The 19328-nt window shown below is 47.0% G+C and overlaps 1 protein-coding gene across 1 annotated transcript in view; it reads left to right on the plus strand.

Moving 5' to 3' along the window:
* The window catches only part of LOC135368078 (band 7 protein AGAP004871-like), a 537443-nt gene that overhangs the window by 314591 nt on the left and 203524 nt on the right, over nucleotides 1-19328 (plus strand). The window contains exon 3 of the mRNA XM_064601154.1: nucleotides 3888-3994. Within this exon, the coding sequence (XP_064457224.1) occupies nucleotides 3888-3994 (107 nt within the window). The remainder of the gene's footprint in view (nucleotides 1-3887; nucleotides 3995-19328) is intronic.

Raw genomic sequence — 19328 nt, forward strand, 5'->3', positions numbered from 1 at the left:
TTTCACCTTAGTTTAAGTACATCGCATCTGCTCGGTAAGTCTTAACGCGCGGTCGTCATCACATCTTTGCAAGTCGTCAGCAATACGAGGGCTTATGTGCAAAACTACGCGTTTTACTGTGAGATTCTCGGATAAAAATAACTACAGTGATCGAAAAACATACAAAACGTCGTCCAGAAACAACAACCGCATTGTTTACAAACGGTTTGGCCGCCGATAACGGGTGCCGCCATCTTTAAGGTCACGTGTGCCTTGACGTTTGCTGTGACGTGCGACCAGGACCTGTCCAGGATGCATTGCGTTCGCCCAGCACGCTTTCGTCTACGAAGCAATACATTGGATGCCACCCCTGTGGCTGTCACAGCACACGACGGAGTCGTGATTGTCTTGCAGTTCAGATATCTGCATTGTGATGAACGCCGCACGTCCAGCTTTATTTGTGTGTTCGGAGGTTTACTCTTGGTTTACCCTTCTACTACAAGACCTGTCGCGCGTCAGGGTCTGCAGGACAACCACGTAGGACTAGAAAGATCATTCGTGGCACCGATGTTTGCGTGGCGACGTGGCCACGTTTTGTGTGTTTCTTGCTGAAGTGATAAAGCATGCCAGTAATCAAATTTGTACAACGATGGAGCAAATCAATTGAATCTGCAGCTGTAGCATAGCGGCAACTTGCAAAGGAACGATTCAAGATGACTCTCTCACAGACAGGGGTACGAAACAACCGGTCAAGTTCGTGCTTACGAATGAAACGTATTCCCGTGGCAGAGCTGTTTTCTGTTGGACCACAGCCGCAACCGCGGTAAAAACACGTTAACACTTTACAGTGGTGTTCACATTTTAAGAGTAAATGACTTTGGAAAAGCATAACAGCACGAAAAGCAGCACGACCAACAAAGCGTTGCCAAACCGAAACTTTAGAGAGGATCACGTGGTGGACAGGAAGTAATGGCGGTTTTGACAGGAGCGACCGCCAGAGGGGTCCCACGGAAATCTGCTCGAAACGGCCGCTCTTGTGTTTCCTTCCTCCATGGGAGTATCCAACAGGATTGGGACGACCAGGACTGTGCGTCAACCCAGACTGTGTGCCACACAATGCGTTTGGGGTATATAGACTATTATGTCCCGTCCTTGAACAGATTTGTACTTTGTGGATACCTACGCAATTCGAAATATTGCTAAAGGCTTTCTAGTACTCGTACACCTCCGCATGGTAGACACCCTATAGTTACAGATTGTTTGAAACCGAAGTCATTCGGTTCGGTTTCGAAGGAAACGAAGGATCAGTAAGAAAGCAGCCTTCAAGAATCTGGACCTTATCATCCTTAATAGGGTGCCGCAGTGGTCACGCCTTCGAAGCAGAAAAAAGGGAGAAAGAAAGAGTGGAATCATTTTCTTATGCGTATCGTTTCGGAACCACTCTTATCTGTATACACTAGGAGCTCGTTTCTTCGGGGTTTCCAGTGATAAGGTACTTCACTTTTTTTCGGTGCGCAAAAAAATACTGCTGGCGCGACACACTTTCATCAATTGTACGAGGCATGTTCAAAAATAATGTAAAATATATTCAGTTTCCTCTTCTATTTCCGTAAATTATCAAAAATAAAAAAAAGCTACTTTCTACGCAGTGTCAATACTTATCAAGTCACTGAAACTGGGAAAGCAGCGATACCGTTTTACCTCTTCCGTCGCGCTTGTGGCTGAACATGGCGGCTGAACCATATCGCTTCGGTTTCGCGCAGCAAGAACGGGTGCAAATGCATTCCATTTTTTGGATAGTTTCGTGGGGGGGATGCATATTTGAAACGGTCCTTTCGGTACTTTCTCGTACCAATACCTTATTCAGTAATTTTCTTACGCTATGAAATTAACTCTAGGAAGCATATTAATAGACCTCTTCTTGTTTTCAAACAAATGACGTCATATGGTACAACACCGACAATAACCTGGTAGACTGGAAGCGCTATGGCAAAAAATTAATAAGTCACAAGAAAGTCACGTTTAAATGTGGCTTCTCATGTTGCAAGGTTTTAACGTATGTCCTTACATATTATTACATATTACATGTTGTATGGCCTCGTACTGTTCCATTCTACCGGTAACCCTATCTCTTCGGTAGCCCTTTCTAGAGATGGCTACCGGACCGTGCTCTTCCATCTTCAGGAACCTGAAGGGCACGAGTTTCGCTCAGAGTGCACATGGTGTCAAAGCAAGCGGGAGCTCAGTCGTTAAGAAACCACATTCCGCACAGCATTACCACATTGACTTTCAGACGACAAAACTCTTGCGATGAGCCTTCTTTTCCTTGCGCAATGGACTGGGAACGCGAATGAAGACACGAAATCGACTAAAAACGTGATCTCATTTGTGTGTACATTTAATATAAAGAAGCCACCCGTGTCCTTTATGAAGGAACACGGCTTTGTGAAACGCCGGTATTCCCCGCTCCCGATGTTTCGGTTTCGATATGTCTACCAACGTCATCATTACGTCACGGTGACGTCTCTTCGGTAGAGGTCTATTAAGCGCGGAACAACAGAGGCGCGAAATTGCGCGATTATGCCTGGAAATTGTAACTGTAGCAAAATAACTATTGCAGCATCGACTGCCCCGAAACTACACAAATCAGGATACAAACAAGTCGTATAGCAGGCAGCAACTGAAGATGTAAAGGCGGCAACATTTTTTCCCCGTCGCTTTGCACAATTGATCGGCTAAGAAGTGCACCAAATGACAAGTTTTATATGAATTTCTAGTGCATAGGAAAGCCTTCCAGAGTATGGCGCAGCACACAAAATCTATTTTTGTTAATTTCATTCCCGGTTATTTATCTTGGGAAGCGCTGCAGAATATTGTTTCACACAACGCGATAGGCCAACAACACTTAACTAGAATATGTGCCTATGTCAGTGCTTACTGGCGAGCATGCCATGTGTGTCGTCTCATCTATATACATTTCGCCGCTCTAGGCTGAACGAAATGTACGAGGTCTATTCCAAAAGTAATCAGCAAGAGTTTTTCTTTTTGTGTGTGTGTGTGTTTGTGTGCTCACAATCAGGAGAGCTGCTGAAGGAAAGCAGGGGTAGAGCTAGTAGAAGGCCATCTCGATCTCAGGATCGGGCCACCTCGGTTGAGCCCGAGCCAGTGGAGCGGTTCGCACGTTACTAGTATGCACGCCGAGCAGCATTGTGCAATTACTAAAGTTTGCGTGAAACTTCGAGAAACCTTCAGAAACGCTAGCGATGTGCAACACAGCGTAAGGGAAGCTGTTTTGTCGCCAAACCGAAGTTTCCAGGTGGCACGAGGATTGCGTAGACGGAAGGGAAATCGTTGAAGACGAACAGCGCTCAGGGTGGCCTACAACGTCAAGAATCGATCAAAATGTGACCGCTCTCAAAAGCCCTGGATCGGGACAGTCGTTTAAATGTCAGTCTAATGCCAGATGAGCTGCTTGCGGACCCTCAACGTTTGAGATTGGCTTTGAGAATGTCCCCTACCGTTGCCACCACGTGAGTCCTCCACTACGACAATGCTCAATATGTGTGTTGATTTCGATTCCTCGCATGTTTCCACACTGCTTACTATTAGCGACTATATAGTAGCTTCGTGGTCGCTTCCCTCTTTTTATCAACAATAAAATAAAGCTGTTGTTTATTGTCTATGTTTTTTCTTCGTCTCTTTGTTTTTCTTTATTGTCCTACGTGGGTGGGGAGGAAGGGGGGCAAGGGGAGGAGAGTTATTCTTGTAGCCGGAATCCAATTTGTATGTCTTTTTTTTTTCTTTTGTCTGGCAACCAAATCGAATGAAACGAGCGTGGCTGGTCCACAAACTGTGTGACATGCGAATGTCCCCAACGTATTTGTAACGAAGTTGTGTTTTCCTTGCAGCTTCCCGCGCCAGCGATGGGACCAACGTCTGCTCTATTATCCTCACTTTCATCTCACTGCTCGTCATATCCTTCACATTTCCATTCTCTCTCTTCTTCTGCATCAAGGTACGTGGCTTCTCTTCCTCGTGTGACAGTAATCGACAATCGAATCTTGCCAGGGACGACGGAAAAAGTGATGCGAAGGGCTTTCTCGTACGAAGCTCATTTGCAGATTGCCTCTTTCTTTATGGTCTTCCGCTTTAAAGGGACGTCCTTGATGGACCTCGTTTGGTAACACTCTATAGATTAACTCGTGCCGGCTAACTTGGGTGCAGGGATGGGCAGTATTTAAATATATTTTAAATAAAATACTATATAAAACATAAATTCGTGTATTTATATTTTGTAGTTAAATACAGTCTCGAAAAAATGTATCTATAGTTATATTTAAATACCAATTTTGGGGGTATTTATTCTTCTAAATGCTTTATAAATACTCCTAAATACAGAATATGCTGATTCCATATCAATTTGCTGAATTAGGCCTTTGGAGAAGAAAGGCGAGTTTGGGGCCCAGTTATGCCGTGTTTGCGCTAGCATGCGCATGGGACAAACGATTTTAGATGGCGAGTTTTTCGCTGTTGTTGCGGACAACGGTTGCGACAACCCAATTACCTTGTTGTACGAAGCATCTTGGTCAAATTTAATACGAGCATTTGTTCATCGGCACCTGTGGAGATGCTGTTCTCCTTTGCGAATCCGATTCTACCGCCGAACAGAAGATGCCTAAAAGATGCAATCTTCGAGAAACTTGTAAAATTAAAATCGCCACGATAATCTAAAAAAATACATGCTACTGTTCGTTGCTGATTTGTTATGATCATCGTGATTTCTGTAATTGCAGGTGAGATTTTCCTCACAGTATTTATGGTAGTAGTTGCGCTATTTAAATATGTACTGATATTGAAACGTACCTATATAGAGTATTTAAATACCCCTTTCAACAGAGTAGTTTGTATTTATACTTAAATACTCAAAAAAATGTATTTATGCCCATCTCTGCTTGGGTGTCGCTGGCGAAAATCAATCTGAAACGTGTAACTAAAATGACGATACTGTTTTAGTGAGTTTACGGTGAGTTTAGTAGGTGACAAGAAAGCTACATGAAAATATAGCATTAGATATTCTAAGGATTTTGTGTTGCATGGCCTTGTTCTGCTGTAGTCTACCGATAGCCCTACCTTATCGTTGGCTCCTTCTAAAGATGGCTACCGGGCTGTGCCAAATTCAAGACCCTGAGCCGTACGCGTTTCACCTGGAGTACACGTGATGGTTCTCTAAGAAAAGAAGTACGAACTAAGCTGTACTGACAAACCACATTCCGGACATGATTACGACATTGATGTTCGACACGATGCCATCCCTGGGTCGAGCCATCTCTGCTTTCCGCGCTGGAACGCGAACTGGAAGTGCATGCTGGTGAAGACACTGAAATGACTAAAAACTTGACCCCGTTTATGCGTACGGATACAAAGAAGCGACCTTCGTGAAATAATACGGCTTAGTGAAACGACAGCGTTCTTCATCCGTGTTGTTTCGGTTTGACTAGAGTCACTAAATAAGCTTCGCTTCAGAGTATCGACACTGAGGTCCAAAGGAGAGCAGGAGGCCATCTTGTTTCCCCACTACACCGGTACCATCCACATTTGAGGATCAAAGACGACTAACATAATGCTTGCTGTGGGATAGAGAAGCGTGTATGATTGTTGCGCGATAATCCATGTATGGTCCTCCAGAGCTTTCCGAGGATGTCAAGGTGAGCTCAAGGCTGTCAAAGTTGGTGAACTGCTTGTACTGCTTGCAAGAGAAAGGAACATTTCATCCGCGCGCAACAGATGGCATCATGCGCTCAAGTGCAGGCTCCCACAGCTCCTCATGGAGCCCATAGTTTGAGATAATTCAGGCAACACTGGACATGCAACCAATGAAAATGAACTATGATGCCTACCTTTCGGCCAATCAGGAGTCTCTCAGTTTGGCTCGCCTTTCGGCCCGGTACTGGCCAGTACTGGCTACCATCGGCTTTTACTTTTACTGGTTTTCTTGCCCGACGCTTGTTATTCCGTATTCCAGAACAACTAGGCAAATTTTTGACAAAATACACACTTATTTGAAACATCGTACTGATTCAATAGACTGACACAAATATTCGCCGTGCCTACAGAGTCCAAATCGTTGCGTTCGTTGACCAAGTTCGAACTCGAAAAACACACACACACACACTCTACTCCCAGAAGTGAGCGACGTTCACACGAGTGCACGCGATTTCACGGTTAACATCTCCTTTCGTTGGTTGCAGTGCGAAGGTGTCAACGAAGCAGGCAATGCTTGTCGCACGGACACCGAATCCTGTCTCCGTTGTGACTGCATTTGAAAATGCGACGGCGCTCACAAGTGTTCCTCAGGCGTGAGCTCACCACTGCATTCCAGTTCTGAACTCGAGAGACTGTTCGTACGTAGGATACTTGCGTCGGGAAACATCACAACACGGGCTGAGTCACTTTGACACACGAACAAATCTGGGACTTCTCTTTGAACAATGCCATCATACGGTGGTGTCAACTGACATCGTCGAGACGCGAGACGCCGCTGCCAGTTCTCTCCCTTCTCTTCTCGTAACTGCCCGCCAGACAGGCAGCCCGCGAAAGAATGCTCTTTTGAAACTTTGCCAACCAATAGCGGAGCGCGCAATGTCCTTCGGCCAATGGGTATCAACTATGATGCCTGACGGAGTAATACCACGTGTTTATGACGTGCAAACATTTTTTTAGAGCCGCGAAGAGGGGGAGCTGTGGGGGCCTGCTCAAGTGTGCCAAAGTGCGCGTGCGCGTGAGTAGCGAGACGAGGAAACAAGATGGCGCATGCTCGCTCTTGGAACTCGGTGTCGATACTCCGAAGCGTAGCTCATTTAGTAACTCTAGGTTTGTCAGCGTCCAGCAACGTCATGACTACGTCCGGGTGACGTTTTATGGGATTGAGATCGATTCACTTGATCAAAATGTGTCAACCCGGCCTACCATCACCAATTGGTAGTCGGGCGTCTGCGGCAGATCACGTGGCAGTTGTCATACGAAAATTGATGCACAGGCAGTTTTAGTCGATTGAATCGCGCTAGGGGCATCGCGGTCGATTGTGCCTGGTCCCATCATATGATAGCCCGTGTTAACTTCGGCGTACGGGCCAATGCGGCCACTCACTGGGCGGATGTGACGACATTGGATATACGAGGGGTGTTCAACTCACACCGGGACTTTCTGTCTCCTGAGTGTACAAATGGCTCGAGATACTTCTTTTTCGTCATTTTCACACGCGACAGGCCTCCACGTTCACCACGTGGTGGTCCAAAGTTTGTGCAAAACAGAAGACACGTGCTGGACGGGGGGGGGGGGGCGACAACGAGGTGACGTCGAACAGCGAATTGTCATGAAGTTTCTGGTGAATGAAGGCGTAAAGTCACCTGAAATTTACAGTGGACTTCAGGCTCAGTATGGCCACGATACACTTGGCCGCAGCAAAGCGTTTGAATGGTGCAAACGGTTCCGAGACGGCCGTACATCAGTGCAGGACGGTCCCGGAGGGGGTGGCTCAGAGCCCAGTGTCAGATTTGCTGAGAACATTCAACTGCTGGAGCTCCTGATCCTCAAAGACCGATGGATAACATGTCTCGAACTGGCTCGAAAGACGGACCTTTCTGTGGGAACGTTGAACACTATCATTCATGAACACCTCCAGGTTCGGAAAGTTCGTGCCCATTTGGCCCTGAGGCAGCTCTCCGTGTTTGACCGGAAGAGAGGACTGGAAATCTCCCAAGAGATAAGGTACCGTTTCAACACTGAAGGACAGCCCTTTCTTGATCGGATCATCACGTGCGATGAAACGTGGGTGCACCATTTCACTCCTGAGTCTAAACGCGCATCAAAACAGTTGAAGCATCCGGGCTTGCCAGCTCCCAAGAAGTTCCGAAGCACCCCGTCTGCGGGTAAGGTCATGGCCACAGTTTTCTGGGACAAGGCGTTGTTCATGTTGATTTTCTCCCAGTGGTACCACCATGAATAGTGTATATTACTGCCAGGTTCTCAGGGATGTGCATAAGGCGCAAAAGCAAAAGCGGCCGGGCCTCATCACCAAAGGAGTCCTCCTCCTACAGGCCACTGCACGCCCGCATACCGCGCATCTCACCACGATTTCCATCTCTTCGGGCCTCTGAAGGGGTTCTTTGGGGGTCGCCACTTCAGCTGCGACGATGTGGTCAAGAATGCGGTCCGATCACGGCTGCTACGCGCCGTAAGGATTTCTACGCTGCTGGCATCCAAGCCCTCGTGAAACGCTGGTACAACTTGATTAGTGCAGCTGAAGATTACGTTGAAAAATAAACCTAATTTATCGCCTGTAAGATCAGTTTACTTTTGCGAAAAATGAAAAGTCCCCGTTTGACTTGAACACCCTTCGTAGTTCGGCAACCCGCTGCCTGGATGTATCCAATTCGGTCGAAAAAAGGGGTAGCTGGCGAATAGACCTCTACCCGAGAAACGTCATCATGACGTTGGTAGACAGACTGAAACCGAAACAAATCGGAAGTGGAGGGCTGGGTCCCACGAATGGGCACTTGTTCGCTGCCTCCTATTGAAAGAAAAGTAGGACCGAAAGTCGCGTCCCTTACCGGGACCACCGTAACCCCATGAAGACCGGGACTTTCGGGCGCGACCTTGTTCGCCTCTAGCTTCGAGCGTACTTCAACCCTACCAAATTGGTGGCGCTGTCGAACACTATGACGTCATTTGTTCACAAACAGGGAGAGGTCTATTCCTGGTGCTAGGAGAGCGCCACGAGAACACATGCGAGTGCTACGGCTCGTCCAAGAGACCTTTTCACCCCTCCTGATGCGCATGTGCTGTACTCATCTTGGGCGCGCCGGGCAAGGTTATATCCGTGTTCAATAGATGGCGCTGCATGGGGGCAGGAGTGGGGAACAGTGGGGACTACGCGCGATCCCGTCTGCCCCACTCATGACAGACCGGTCTTCGTCCTTTATGCTACCCACGTGGGTTTGTTTCTGGCGCCCGCCGATAGTGGTTTGCTGGCGTGACGCTAGGGTACGACGAGAATATCAAACTGTACATTCCTCAGAATCTAGTTAGGAAATGTTCCGAAATCCTTAAAACCTCGGTACAGGAGAAGACAACAAAAAAACAATCAACGATTTTAAAATGTACCACCAAGGGGCTCGGAATCTGACCTTGTGCTGGGAAATAACCACGCGAATTCGACATAAATTAGATAAAAGTTCACCGCATAAGACGCCCCCACAAAAGCTCCCTAGCGACTGGTCCACAGTTATCGATCTTCATGAAAATAACATCAATCAAGCTCTTTGTTATCGGAATCTACTCCTCCATTATTGTCCACTTTAGACGCAAGTACCCCCCCCCCTCTCCCGCCCCGCAGGAAAAAAAAAGAAAGAAAAATTTGAGCGCATAACACGGTGAGAATCAATCACCATGGAGAATAGCGAGATAAGACAAATAGGTCTCTTCGATTTGAGCCGTACGTCCTGCACTGGTTTAGTGGAGTGCAGATGTGGTGCAAACAGGGGGTCGGACTCGCTCAGGAAAGCGTGACAACAAGGGAGTTGCCATACGTTGGTCATGGAAGGCTTGCCTCCCGTTGGCTGCTTCATTCCGCTAAACTTAACGCGATCGTTTTCCTAAATTCATCACTCGCTATCTAAATTCGGCGTACTATGTACGTATCTCATACGTATTTGTTAAGCAAATAAGCAGTGAATATTTCCCCACTACATCACTTGGTTGTGTGCTGCCGTTCGTTCGTCACTTTATTATCACGAAACTCGACAGACCAGAGCATGGAATGACGTGTGGCTTCGTTTTTGCATTTCTGTTTGATGCTCCCCTTTCTGTGCTCTCCGTATGGACGTGCAATTGTATCCGAAAATCTCCACGTGAGGGTGCAACGTACCTAGAGGCTGAGAAGCAAAACGGAACTCACGTTACGTCTGACGATTTTTCCTCAGTCGAAGCTGCTTGGGCAGAGCGATCTCATGTATCACGGGCCACACGCCCGTCCCTTGCATATTGTATCCTCCTATTAAAGAGTAGAATCTAACATGGTGTCAGAAGAGTGCGGATACGGGTTCACACATCAGCCGACCGACGCATCGATGGATACAGGTGCGAACTTTTAGTATCGTTTCTCATCGTGTGTCAACGAGCATACTACCAGCAGGCCTAACATTCCGAAACTATGGATGGGCCTTCGCAACAACAGCCCCTGACCTATACCAGCTCGCTGCACCAGAGCCGTTTACGTTTGTACCAGAGCACTGGATAACGTGGAAAAGACGATGGGAACGGTTCCGCACCGCCTCAGGTCTCCATGCCAAGAACGAAGCCGAGCAAGTGAACTCCTTCGTGTACCTCATGGGTTCCAAAGCCGAGGAGATTTTCGCCCCTTTACCTATTCCCGCAGGAAAGGAGGAATCGTACGCCAATGTCGTCGCGGCCTTCGAAGAGTTTTTCGTCGTAAAGAAGAACGTGGTGTATGAGCGGGCTGTGTTCAACAGCCGCTCGCAACGCGATGGTGATCCGGCAGCGGACTTTATCACTGCGCTGTATGCGTTGGTCGAAACATGTGATTACAGCAATCTCAAAAACGAGCTTCTCAGGGATCGAGTCATGATCGGGGTTCGAGACAAAAAAACTGTCCACAAAGTTGCAAATGGAGAGCGACCTGACCTTGGAACGAGCCGTACTTCTTACCAAGCAAACTGAAACCGTCGTGCGGCAGCAAGAGAATCTCAAACACTCCTCCATCTCGGCGCCAGCTCAAACCGCACATGTTGACAGGCTACAAGCGAAGTCACAACAGACAAAGAATATCCAAGCCAAGGCTGTTTCAAGTTCAACGAAGGAACATTCTAAAGCGACACAACCGTGCTGCTGGTGTGGGAAGGCAGGAAAACATCCGAGGCCACAATGCCCCACAGCAAAGGCTCGATGCAACAAGTGTGGCAAACCGGGTCATTTTGCCTCAGTATGCAAAGCCAAGCGGCTACGGCAGGTTGTTCAGCAGCCTCAGGGCACACAGATTGAGGACGAAGTGTTATTTGCTGGAGCAATCACCACTGCTCAGAAGAAAATGCCATGGAATGTTTCGGTCCTTGTTAATGACCAAGAAGTTAGTTTCCGTGTGGACACCGGTGCTGATGTCGTCGTCGTGCCAACTAACCTGCTGTAGAAACTACATATACAGTCTACCCTTGTGAAGCCAGACATGGTCATCCTCGGACCAGCTAGACAACGTCTGGATGTCGTGGGAACTCGGCATGCAACTGTTGCATTTCAAGGTAAAAGTGTTGAGGCAAACCTCTACGTCACAAAGGGCCTGGATGAACCACTCCTTGGGTTAGACCTTATCGAGAGCATCGATATCCTGCGCAATGTGAACGGAGCCTACGTAGGATCGCTTCTGGATCCAGTCAACGAGTACCCAGAGCTGTTTCAAGGCTTGGGACAAACACTCGATGAATACGAAGTCCGATTGAAATCAGAAATCGAGCCCATTGCAGTGACATCACCACGGCGCGTACCGGCTCCTTTGTTGAAGGCTGTAGAGAATCAGCTCCTGAAGATGGAAAGTGAAGGAGTTATTACCAGAGTTGACGAACCAACTGACTGGTGCTCTCCCATTGTAGTAGTGCCTAAAAAGAACGGGGATGTGCGCATATGTGTGGACTACACAAATCTTAACAAATGTGTGCAACGAGAATATCACCCAATTCCAAGTGTAGAACCGCTCCTGGCTACACTGGGACAAGCCAAGTACTTTTCTCGCTTTGATGCTTATTCAGGGTTTACCACATTCATCACCCCGTTTTGTGCGATTCAAGTTCAACAGACTGCCCTTTGATGTCTCCTGTGCTCCAGAGCACTTCCAGAGAATGATTCACCAACTGACAGGAGGACTAGATGGCATTGTATGCCACATTGACGATATTCTAGTCTGGGGCAAAACCAGGGAGGAACACGACAATAGCCTACACGAAGTCTTGAAGAGACTAAAAGAGAAAGGGCTCACACTCAATCGCAAAAAAAATGTGCGTTTGCAGAAGAAACAATCACTTTTTTTGGGGGCATGTGATCAACAGAGATGGACTCACACCAGACCAGAGTAAGATAGCTACCATCGTAGACATGCCAGCACCTACAAACGTCACTGGACTCATGAGGTTCCTAGGAATGGTTAACTTCGTCGCACGTTTCATACCAGTCCAAATCTGCACTTCAAGCTATTGCAATTTCCGGCATACGAGGCCCATCCGCACCCCTAGTCACAGATGTGTTAATGGCTTACTACATTGTCTACGCAGCAGGCCACAGGCTAGCTCTCCAGTGGGTTCCAGCCCATTGTGGTGTCGTGGGGAACGAGCAGGCCGACAGCGCCGCAAAAGCAGCACTCTCGTGTCGGACACGGACCAGTACTGCTCTGTTGAGAGGAGACCGCCGTTCCATTCTGCGACGCCTCGTGACACCCCAGGCTTACCGCCAATGGACAACCGACATTCTCCCCCTTCTATGGTAAGCAGAGTTGATCTAACGCTCGCATTCCGCATGCCACGAAACACCTCTAGTCAAAATGCTGCATTAATCCTCCGAATGCGCCTCGATGTGGCCTTTACAGCTCAGTGGCGTTACCGCTTGAGACAAGTTGACTCTCCCACCTGTTGCCACTGTGGTGCCCTTGAGGATCTGGAGCACATTCTTCTTCATTGCCCCCACTACCAACCTTCCCGAACCGCACTCTCCGAGTCTCTTAGTCAGCTGGACTCTCGCCCCTTCTCCCTATTGAAATTGCTTGGTCCCTGGCCCAATCCAGCCCAGCAACGATATGCGCTCAAAGCTCTTTTGACACTTCTGGACACCATCGGACTTGTGACCGTTATTGTGAAGGGGCTTATTATTTTATTTCCCACATCCCCACCAACAATGGGGTAGAGTACCGCCTGTGGCGATGAACCTCCCCACTCTTCCTCTTCCGCTTCAAAATAAAGTTGTTATTCATACCAAACCTGGCAGCCAAGACTGCCCCGTTACGGGAACTGCTTCGCAAAGATGTCTCATTTACTTGGGACTGTGCTCAACAATGTGCGTTTGAAGTAAAAAACTGCCTCATGTCACCACCAGTCCTGGCACTGTACTGGCCAACGAAAGAAACAATACTATCAGCCGATGCTTCAAGTTATGGCTTTGGAGCGGTCCTCATGCAGCGACAAGAGAAAAAAAGTTTGCGGGTCGTTGCCTATGCACCCAAGTCACTCACAGAGGCAGAAGGCGGTTACTCTCAAATAGAAAAGGAAGCCCTTGCAGTCACATGGGCGTGTGAGAAATTCAAATACTACGTGGTCGGATTGAAGTTTCATATTGAAACAGGTCACAAGCCACTTATCCCCCTGTTCACCCGGAAACCAGTAGATGACCCCACACTGCGCCTTCAACGCTTACGTCTTAGGATGATGCGCTTCGACTATACAACGCAACATGTGCCAGGCAAGGACCTCGTAGTTGCAGATACATTGTCCAGACAACCACTTCCCGAACAAGAAAATGCACATCTCGCGGAGGAAGTTACAGAATTTCAAGGGGCTCTTATCTGTCACATGCGTGTCCCTGATGTAAGTCATCAGATACTTTTGCATACGCAAAAGCAGGACACCGTGTGCAAAAGTTTGCGTACATATGTTCAGACTACCTGGCCAGACACAAAGACACAAGTGTGTGAAGACTGCTTACCATACTGGCAGTTCAGAAATGAACTTACTTTGCATAAAGGAATTCTGATGAGAGGACAGTGATTACTCATACCTGCAGCATTGCGTCCTTCTGTACTTAGCTCTCTCCATGACGGACATGAGGGCATAGTCAAATGCACAAGGGGAGCCAAAGAGTCTTGCTGGTGGGCAGGCATATTGCATGATGTGGTTGACATGGTGGAGAAATGTGTGAGTTGCATGAAGCAAAGACTGCCCTCGGAGCCAGTCTCTTATTTCAACTCATTTCCCTGACCGGCCATGGGAAAGGGTGGCAATGGATCTTTTTCATGCCAATGGGAAGAACTACTTGTTAGTAACGGACTACTACTCCAGCTACATCGAAATCGCTCTTCTGGAGAACCAGAGGCCAGAGACAGTCATCCTTACGTCAAAGTCGATTTTTGCGAGACATGGGATTCCGGAAACGGTGGTCACGGACAATGGGCCACAGTTTCGCTCAGAGTTCACTATTTTTGCCAAAGATTGGGGTTTTGCCCACACCACTTCGAGCCCCAAATATCCACAAAGTAATGGTTGTACCGAAGCAGCGATAGGAGGCAGCGAACAAGTGCTCATTCGTGGGACCCAGCCCTGCTCTTCCGATTTGTTTCGGTTTCAATGTGTCTACCAACGTCATGATGACGTGTGACGAGTAGAGGTCTATTCTGCGGCATTTCTACAGCCTACGACTCACAAAATTCAGCTCATTGCTGGTAAGAAGAGTTTCGTAGTTAGCAGAAAAATTACGAGTCTCCCCTCCGTTGTTAATGCACTGAATCGGTACAAGCAAGCGCGTTGAAGTGCCGTGAATCATTTGCCATTGCACGTCAGTTGTACATAAATCAGGGCGTTGAAAGCTATCGCTTCCCTTGTACGTTACGCCGCCTAGGACATTCTCGAACGCTACCCATAAAAGGAGCGTGAAATTGGCATTTAACATGACCCGGAAGTCAGCTTCATTCGTCAAGTAGCACCACCACGCGCAATATTTTTGCAGTGCGGCGTACTATTGGCCGCGCGCAGTCTAAATTACAAAAAAAATGAGAAAAAAGCAGTCTTGCCTTAAATGACATCAGCTGACCTGCGTGAGAAGCAGGCGTAAGTTCTCATTGTCCACCGAATATTCGTCTGCTAGAGTACTTGGATCGTGCCGGGCTACGTCAGGAGACCAGTTCCCGTGGCTCAGTAGTTAGCGCGCTGGCCATGTCACATCGAGACTGGGAGATACCCGGATTCGAATCCCGGTGCCGGCTGTGCTGTCTTGGATTTTCCTGGGTTTTCCTCAGACGCTTTCACAGACTACACTTCTGACTGACTGACTTCCTCACGACTACAGCCAAAAAAGGGATTAAGAATGCGCTCCTAGCAAGGCCTCGCAATCCCGAACAGTATTTACAATCTCGGGATTTCGGGATGTGAAAATGTCGATCCCGGCACGGGATCGCGCTTTTTCGCAACCTCTCTCGGGATGTCGTATCGGACTGTATCCGCCTCCATGTTATCACATGCGATCCATAACTGAAAAACCCGAGACTAGGGGACAAAAAAAAAACGACCAAACACAGACAAGGTCTCAAACACAGCTGAAAGTTTACTTAACAGCACAGGCATATAAGGGGTTCAAGTGGGTGAGAAGGAAGGGTGAGGAGAACGTAAGAACGTCCCCAAAAGCAACGGGAAGGTCAGGGAAGGCTTGCTGACACAGTTCCCAGCAGAGATAATGGACAGCGTTTCCTTCATAAGCCTTTTGTTAAGGTCACTTTACAAAGGTTTCGTGCCATCTGGGCGCACAACCTTTACATATTTGTAGGTGTTTTACCAATTCGGAAGAACAATCGTTATTTTTTACTTTGAGGGCATGCTCCCGCAAGCGATTATTTAGGCAGCGTTTACTTTGGCCGATATAACAAAAACCACATTCCAGAGGTATCTGATATACAATATTAGAACGACAGTTCACTTACACAGTTCTGTGGGTTTTACACGAAGTTTCAACTTTTTCAAAAGGTGTCAACGAGTCTAAACGGAAATCATTTCTAAATACAATGTTCACATCGAACTTCTTCGCAACAAAAAGCAGGTGATGAGAAATTTTATGAAAATACGGAATTACGACACGATGACCAGTAACATTATTTTCTTTTAGGGGAACGGAAAAAAGCTTGTTTCCAAGCGTCATTAGACCATGAAAAATCATACAATGGGAGTAGCCCGCGTCCCTCAACCCAGACAGTTGGTGGCACAGAGAAGAATGTAACTGGTGAACGCAAGACTTTTTCACAGCATTTGACAGAAAGCATTTGAAAGCAAACAGCATTTGACAAAAAAATATTGTGTTCACCGGTTACATTCTTCTTCTTCCTTCCAAGCCTTCCCTGACCTTCCCGTTGGTTTTGGGGATGTTCTTACGTTCTCCTCCCCCTTCGTTCTCATCCACTTGAACCCCTTATATGTTTGTGCTGTTAAGTAAACATTCAGCTGTGTTTGAGACCTTGTCTGTGTTTGTCGTTTTTTGTCCCCTAGTCTCGGGTTTTTAAGTTATGGATTTATACCACCAGCTCGCTTGCTACCTCTCTATCCTCTCGTTATCACATGCGAGCCATGTAGCACGGCCATGTTACCACAACAATAACAAGAATAAATGAAGGAGAAGTGAGGATGACACGCGATGCTTCCCCGTGGTCACGGAGTAAGAAGACTAGGAGATGAAACTTCACTCTCTCCCGCGACCAGTGAATGTACGAGGAGCGCGCGTCGGCGGCCCAGAGACATTTATAGGGAGAGTTTGGCCATTCTCTGATCTTTTGCCGCCTCGTGGGTGGAGCCTATTTTGACGTCAAAGTCGTCGTTGCGCCGCCCAAAAAGCCTGAATCCAAGCAGAATCCGCTTATCAGCCATCTGGTGCGCGCCATATTGATGCTGTCCGTCAGCTTTGTTGTCGCAATGAATGCAATCTACAGGAATAACAGGCTTATGACCCACAGCCGCCTGTGATAAGGAGGGCTTTGTTGCCAAACTGAAAGAGTTCAAGGACGAAGGGCTTTCGAAGGACAATGTACGCACGTGTCTTCCCTCCTTGCATCGTAAACAACGATCAGCATCAATATGGCGTCGGCGACCGGCTTACAACGAGACAACAATAGAGCACGGCGAGGAAGGTGGCTTAGCCGTGACGTCGCGTGACCAATCCTAATGACCTCCTAATGGCCAAACTCTCCCTATAAACGGCTCTGCGGCGGCCCGGCCCGCACTGCCATCTGTTGCACGAGGACGCAGAATTTCGGAAGCATGCGGTCACGTGATACTGTCGCTTGTTATACTTGTGATACGCTTGTACCGTGGTAGCATGTTACCACAAATGGCGATACAGTACGCGTTTCCTGTCATCCCCACGGAACATTACATTATTGAAGGAAACATAGAAAATAAAAATACGCTAGTCACGGTGCAAATGCCTGTGTATTATATTGAGCATTCTCGCCGTGCCCGAATACCAACTTTGCATTAAAATGAGTCTCTTCTCGCCGTCTGCTATATAACATCTTTTGCTGCGCCCGAGCATATTTCCCGCGCTTAGCAGTGCAGTAGAAGAAATGTGCACCTTAGGGAATTGTACTTACACGGCCGCTAAAATCAACGACGTTTTTCGCGTGTCCAGCTGAAGTTATCTGGGGAATGTCGCTTGTGTGAACACGTGGAATTGTGCGTTCCGCTTCTGCCCTTTTATTCTTCCACGGTAACTGTTGTGTTCTGCTCTGAAGCAGCCGAGCCTATAGTCTTCTGAAAAGTTTGTCTCCATTTTCTCTTTTCACTTTCAAGTATATACTTATTCGTGAGGATTCAAGAACAACAAAAAAAAGAGAGGTTCTGCAGAGAGAGACTCTGCAATATTTGGTGTAGCTTTGTTGTTTATAAGACTCAATTCTGATTTCATGGGAGTTTTAATGCTACGGGAGGCTTTTCTGCGCCATGGCTTGTGAGCCAGCGCCTAATGTCGTTGTCAGGTGTCGTGGAGGACAATGTTGGTTCGGTTTTGGATTGGAAATGAGTATTTTCGGTGAAGCGACGCTTGAAACAAAAAGCTGGTAGGACACCTTTAGTTTTTTTTGTTTTTTTTTCACTTATACCACCGTTGTTATGGTGTCAAGACAGCCTAAATTTATTATCTCGAAATCCTGGAGTTTGACTTTGACGAAGTCCCAGGACTTCGGGATACGGGGGTCCCAACCCTACTCTTATGATGGGCAAAGTTCTTCAAAATTTACTTAATGTAAAGTACCAAAGCAAAGTACCTGGCATCATTAGTACCCATAAAGTACACTTCCAATTTAATTTGTATCACTTTGCATTTCACTGTTTTGTAGCTATGTCTTGCTTTTCTAGCAAAACTTTGGTCAGTGTTTTTAGCAAATGCCATGAAACCATCAAGTTTAAGTGATAACTAGGGTTCCGCGCTTTCGGTTTTAATCGAAAAACGCCGAAAAACATACGCCAGTTAAATTTTCCTTCATTCGGGTTTAATCGAAAAACACCGAATACAGAGGGACATTCCAGGAACGATGACAGAGATACATTTCTGCACATGCCCAGTAAGTTGTTGATGCAGATCAGAGATATACGCTGGTTGTGTAAAATGTCCGCTTACTTTTTTCGTTAGCCGTCAACACCACCACGTTAAACGCTATACCGTTAGACGCACAGCACCGAAATTACACGGTGATTTCCATTCGCCGATAACTGCCGGGGTAAACCATGTACACGTGAGGAAAAACATCGAAAAACGCCGGTTTCGTGAAGTCAATAAACACCGAAAAACATACGCCGAATCCGCCCAAAAATAAAAACCGAAAACGCGGAAATAACCCGTGAATATGAACTGAGATGGCATAACTTGCCGTTACATGTACAGAGGGAATCAGTCAGCTGTGCTGTGATTATGCAATATAGCGTTATACCCTGACCGATCGAAGATTACAGGAGAGGATAGAGAGGTAGCAAGCGAGCTGGTGGTATAGATCCATAACTTAAAAACCCGAGGCTAGGGGACAAAAAACGACAAACACAGACAAGGTCTCAATAGATCCATAACTTAAAAACCCGAGACTAGGGGACAAAAAACGACAAACGCAGACAAGGTCTCAATCTGTGAGACCTTGTCTGTGTTTGTCGTTTTTTGTCCCCTAGTCTCGGATTTTTAAGTTATGGAAGATTACACGCCTAGTGTAGCGTTCCGGCACTAATCTTCGCGTATAACAGGCTACCAAATTCCAGAGGGGAAAAGAGCACAAGCCAACAGAGATGATGCCTTTCTGGGCATTCCTTCCTGCTTTTTCAAATACAGCGTGTTTAAAAAAGCAACAGGAAAAAAAATAAGGATGAAGCACAATGTAAGCCTTCATTTTTATACGACTGTGATCTGCAGCAATGGTATCAATGTCGATTACAACATCGACCAATTACAACAACGTAAAATGTAAAACAGAAAAAGTGAAACCAAGTGTGTCTTTCAGACTTCATGATGTAATCTGATCAGAGATTGTGACGCAGAATGATTATTAATTGCCAATGAAGCAA

Source organism: Ornithodoros turicata, chromosome 9, assembly GCF_037126465.1.
Source record: "Ornithodoros turicata isolate Travis chromosome 9, ASM3712646v1, whole genome shotgun sequence".
In the NCBI taxonomy this organism is placed as follows: Eukaryota; Metazoa; Arthropoda; class Arachnida; order Ixodida; family Argasidae; genus Ornithodoros; species Ornithodoros turicata.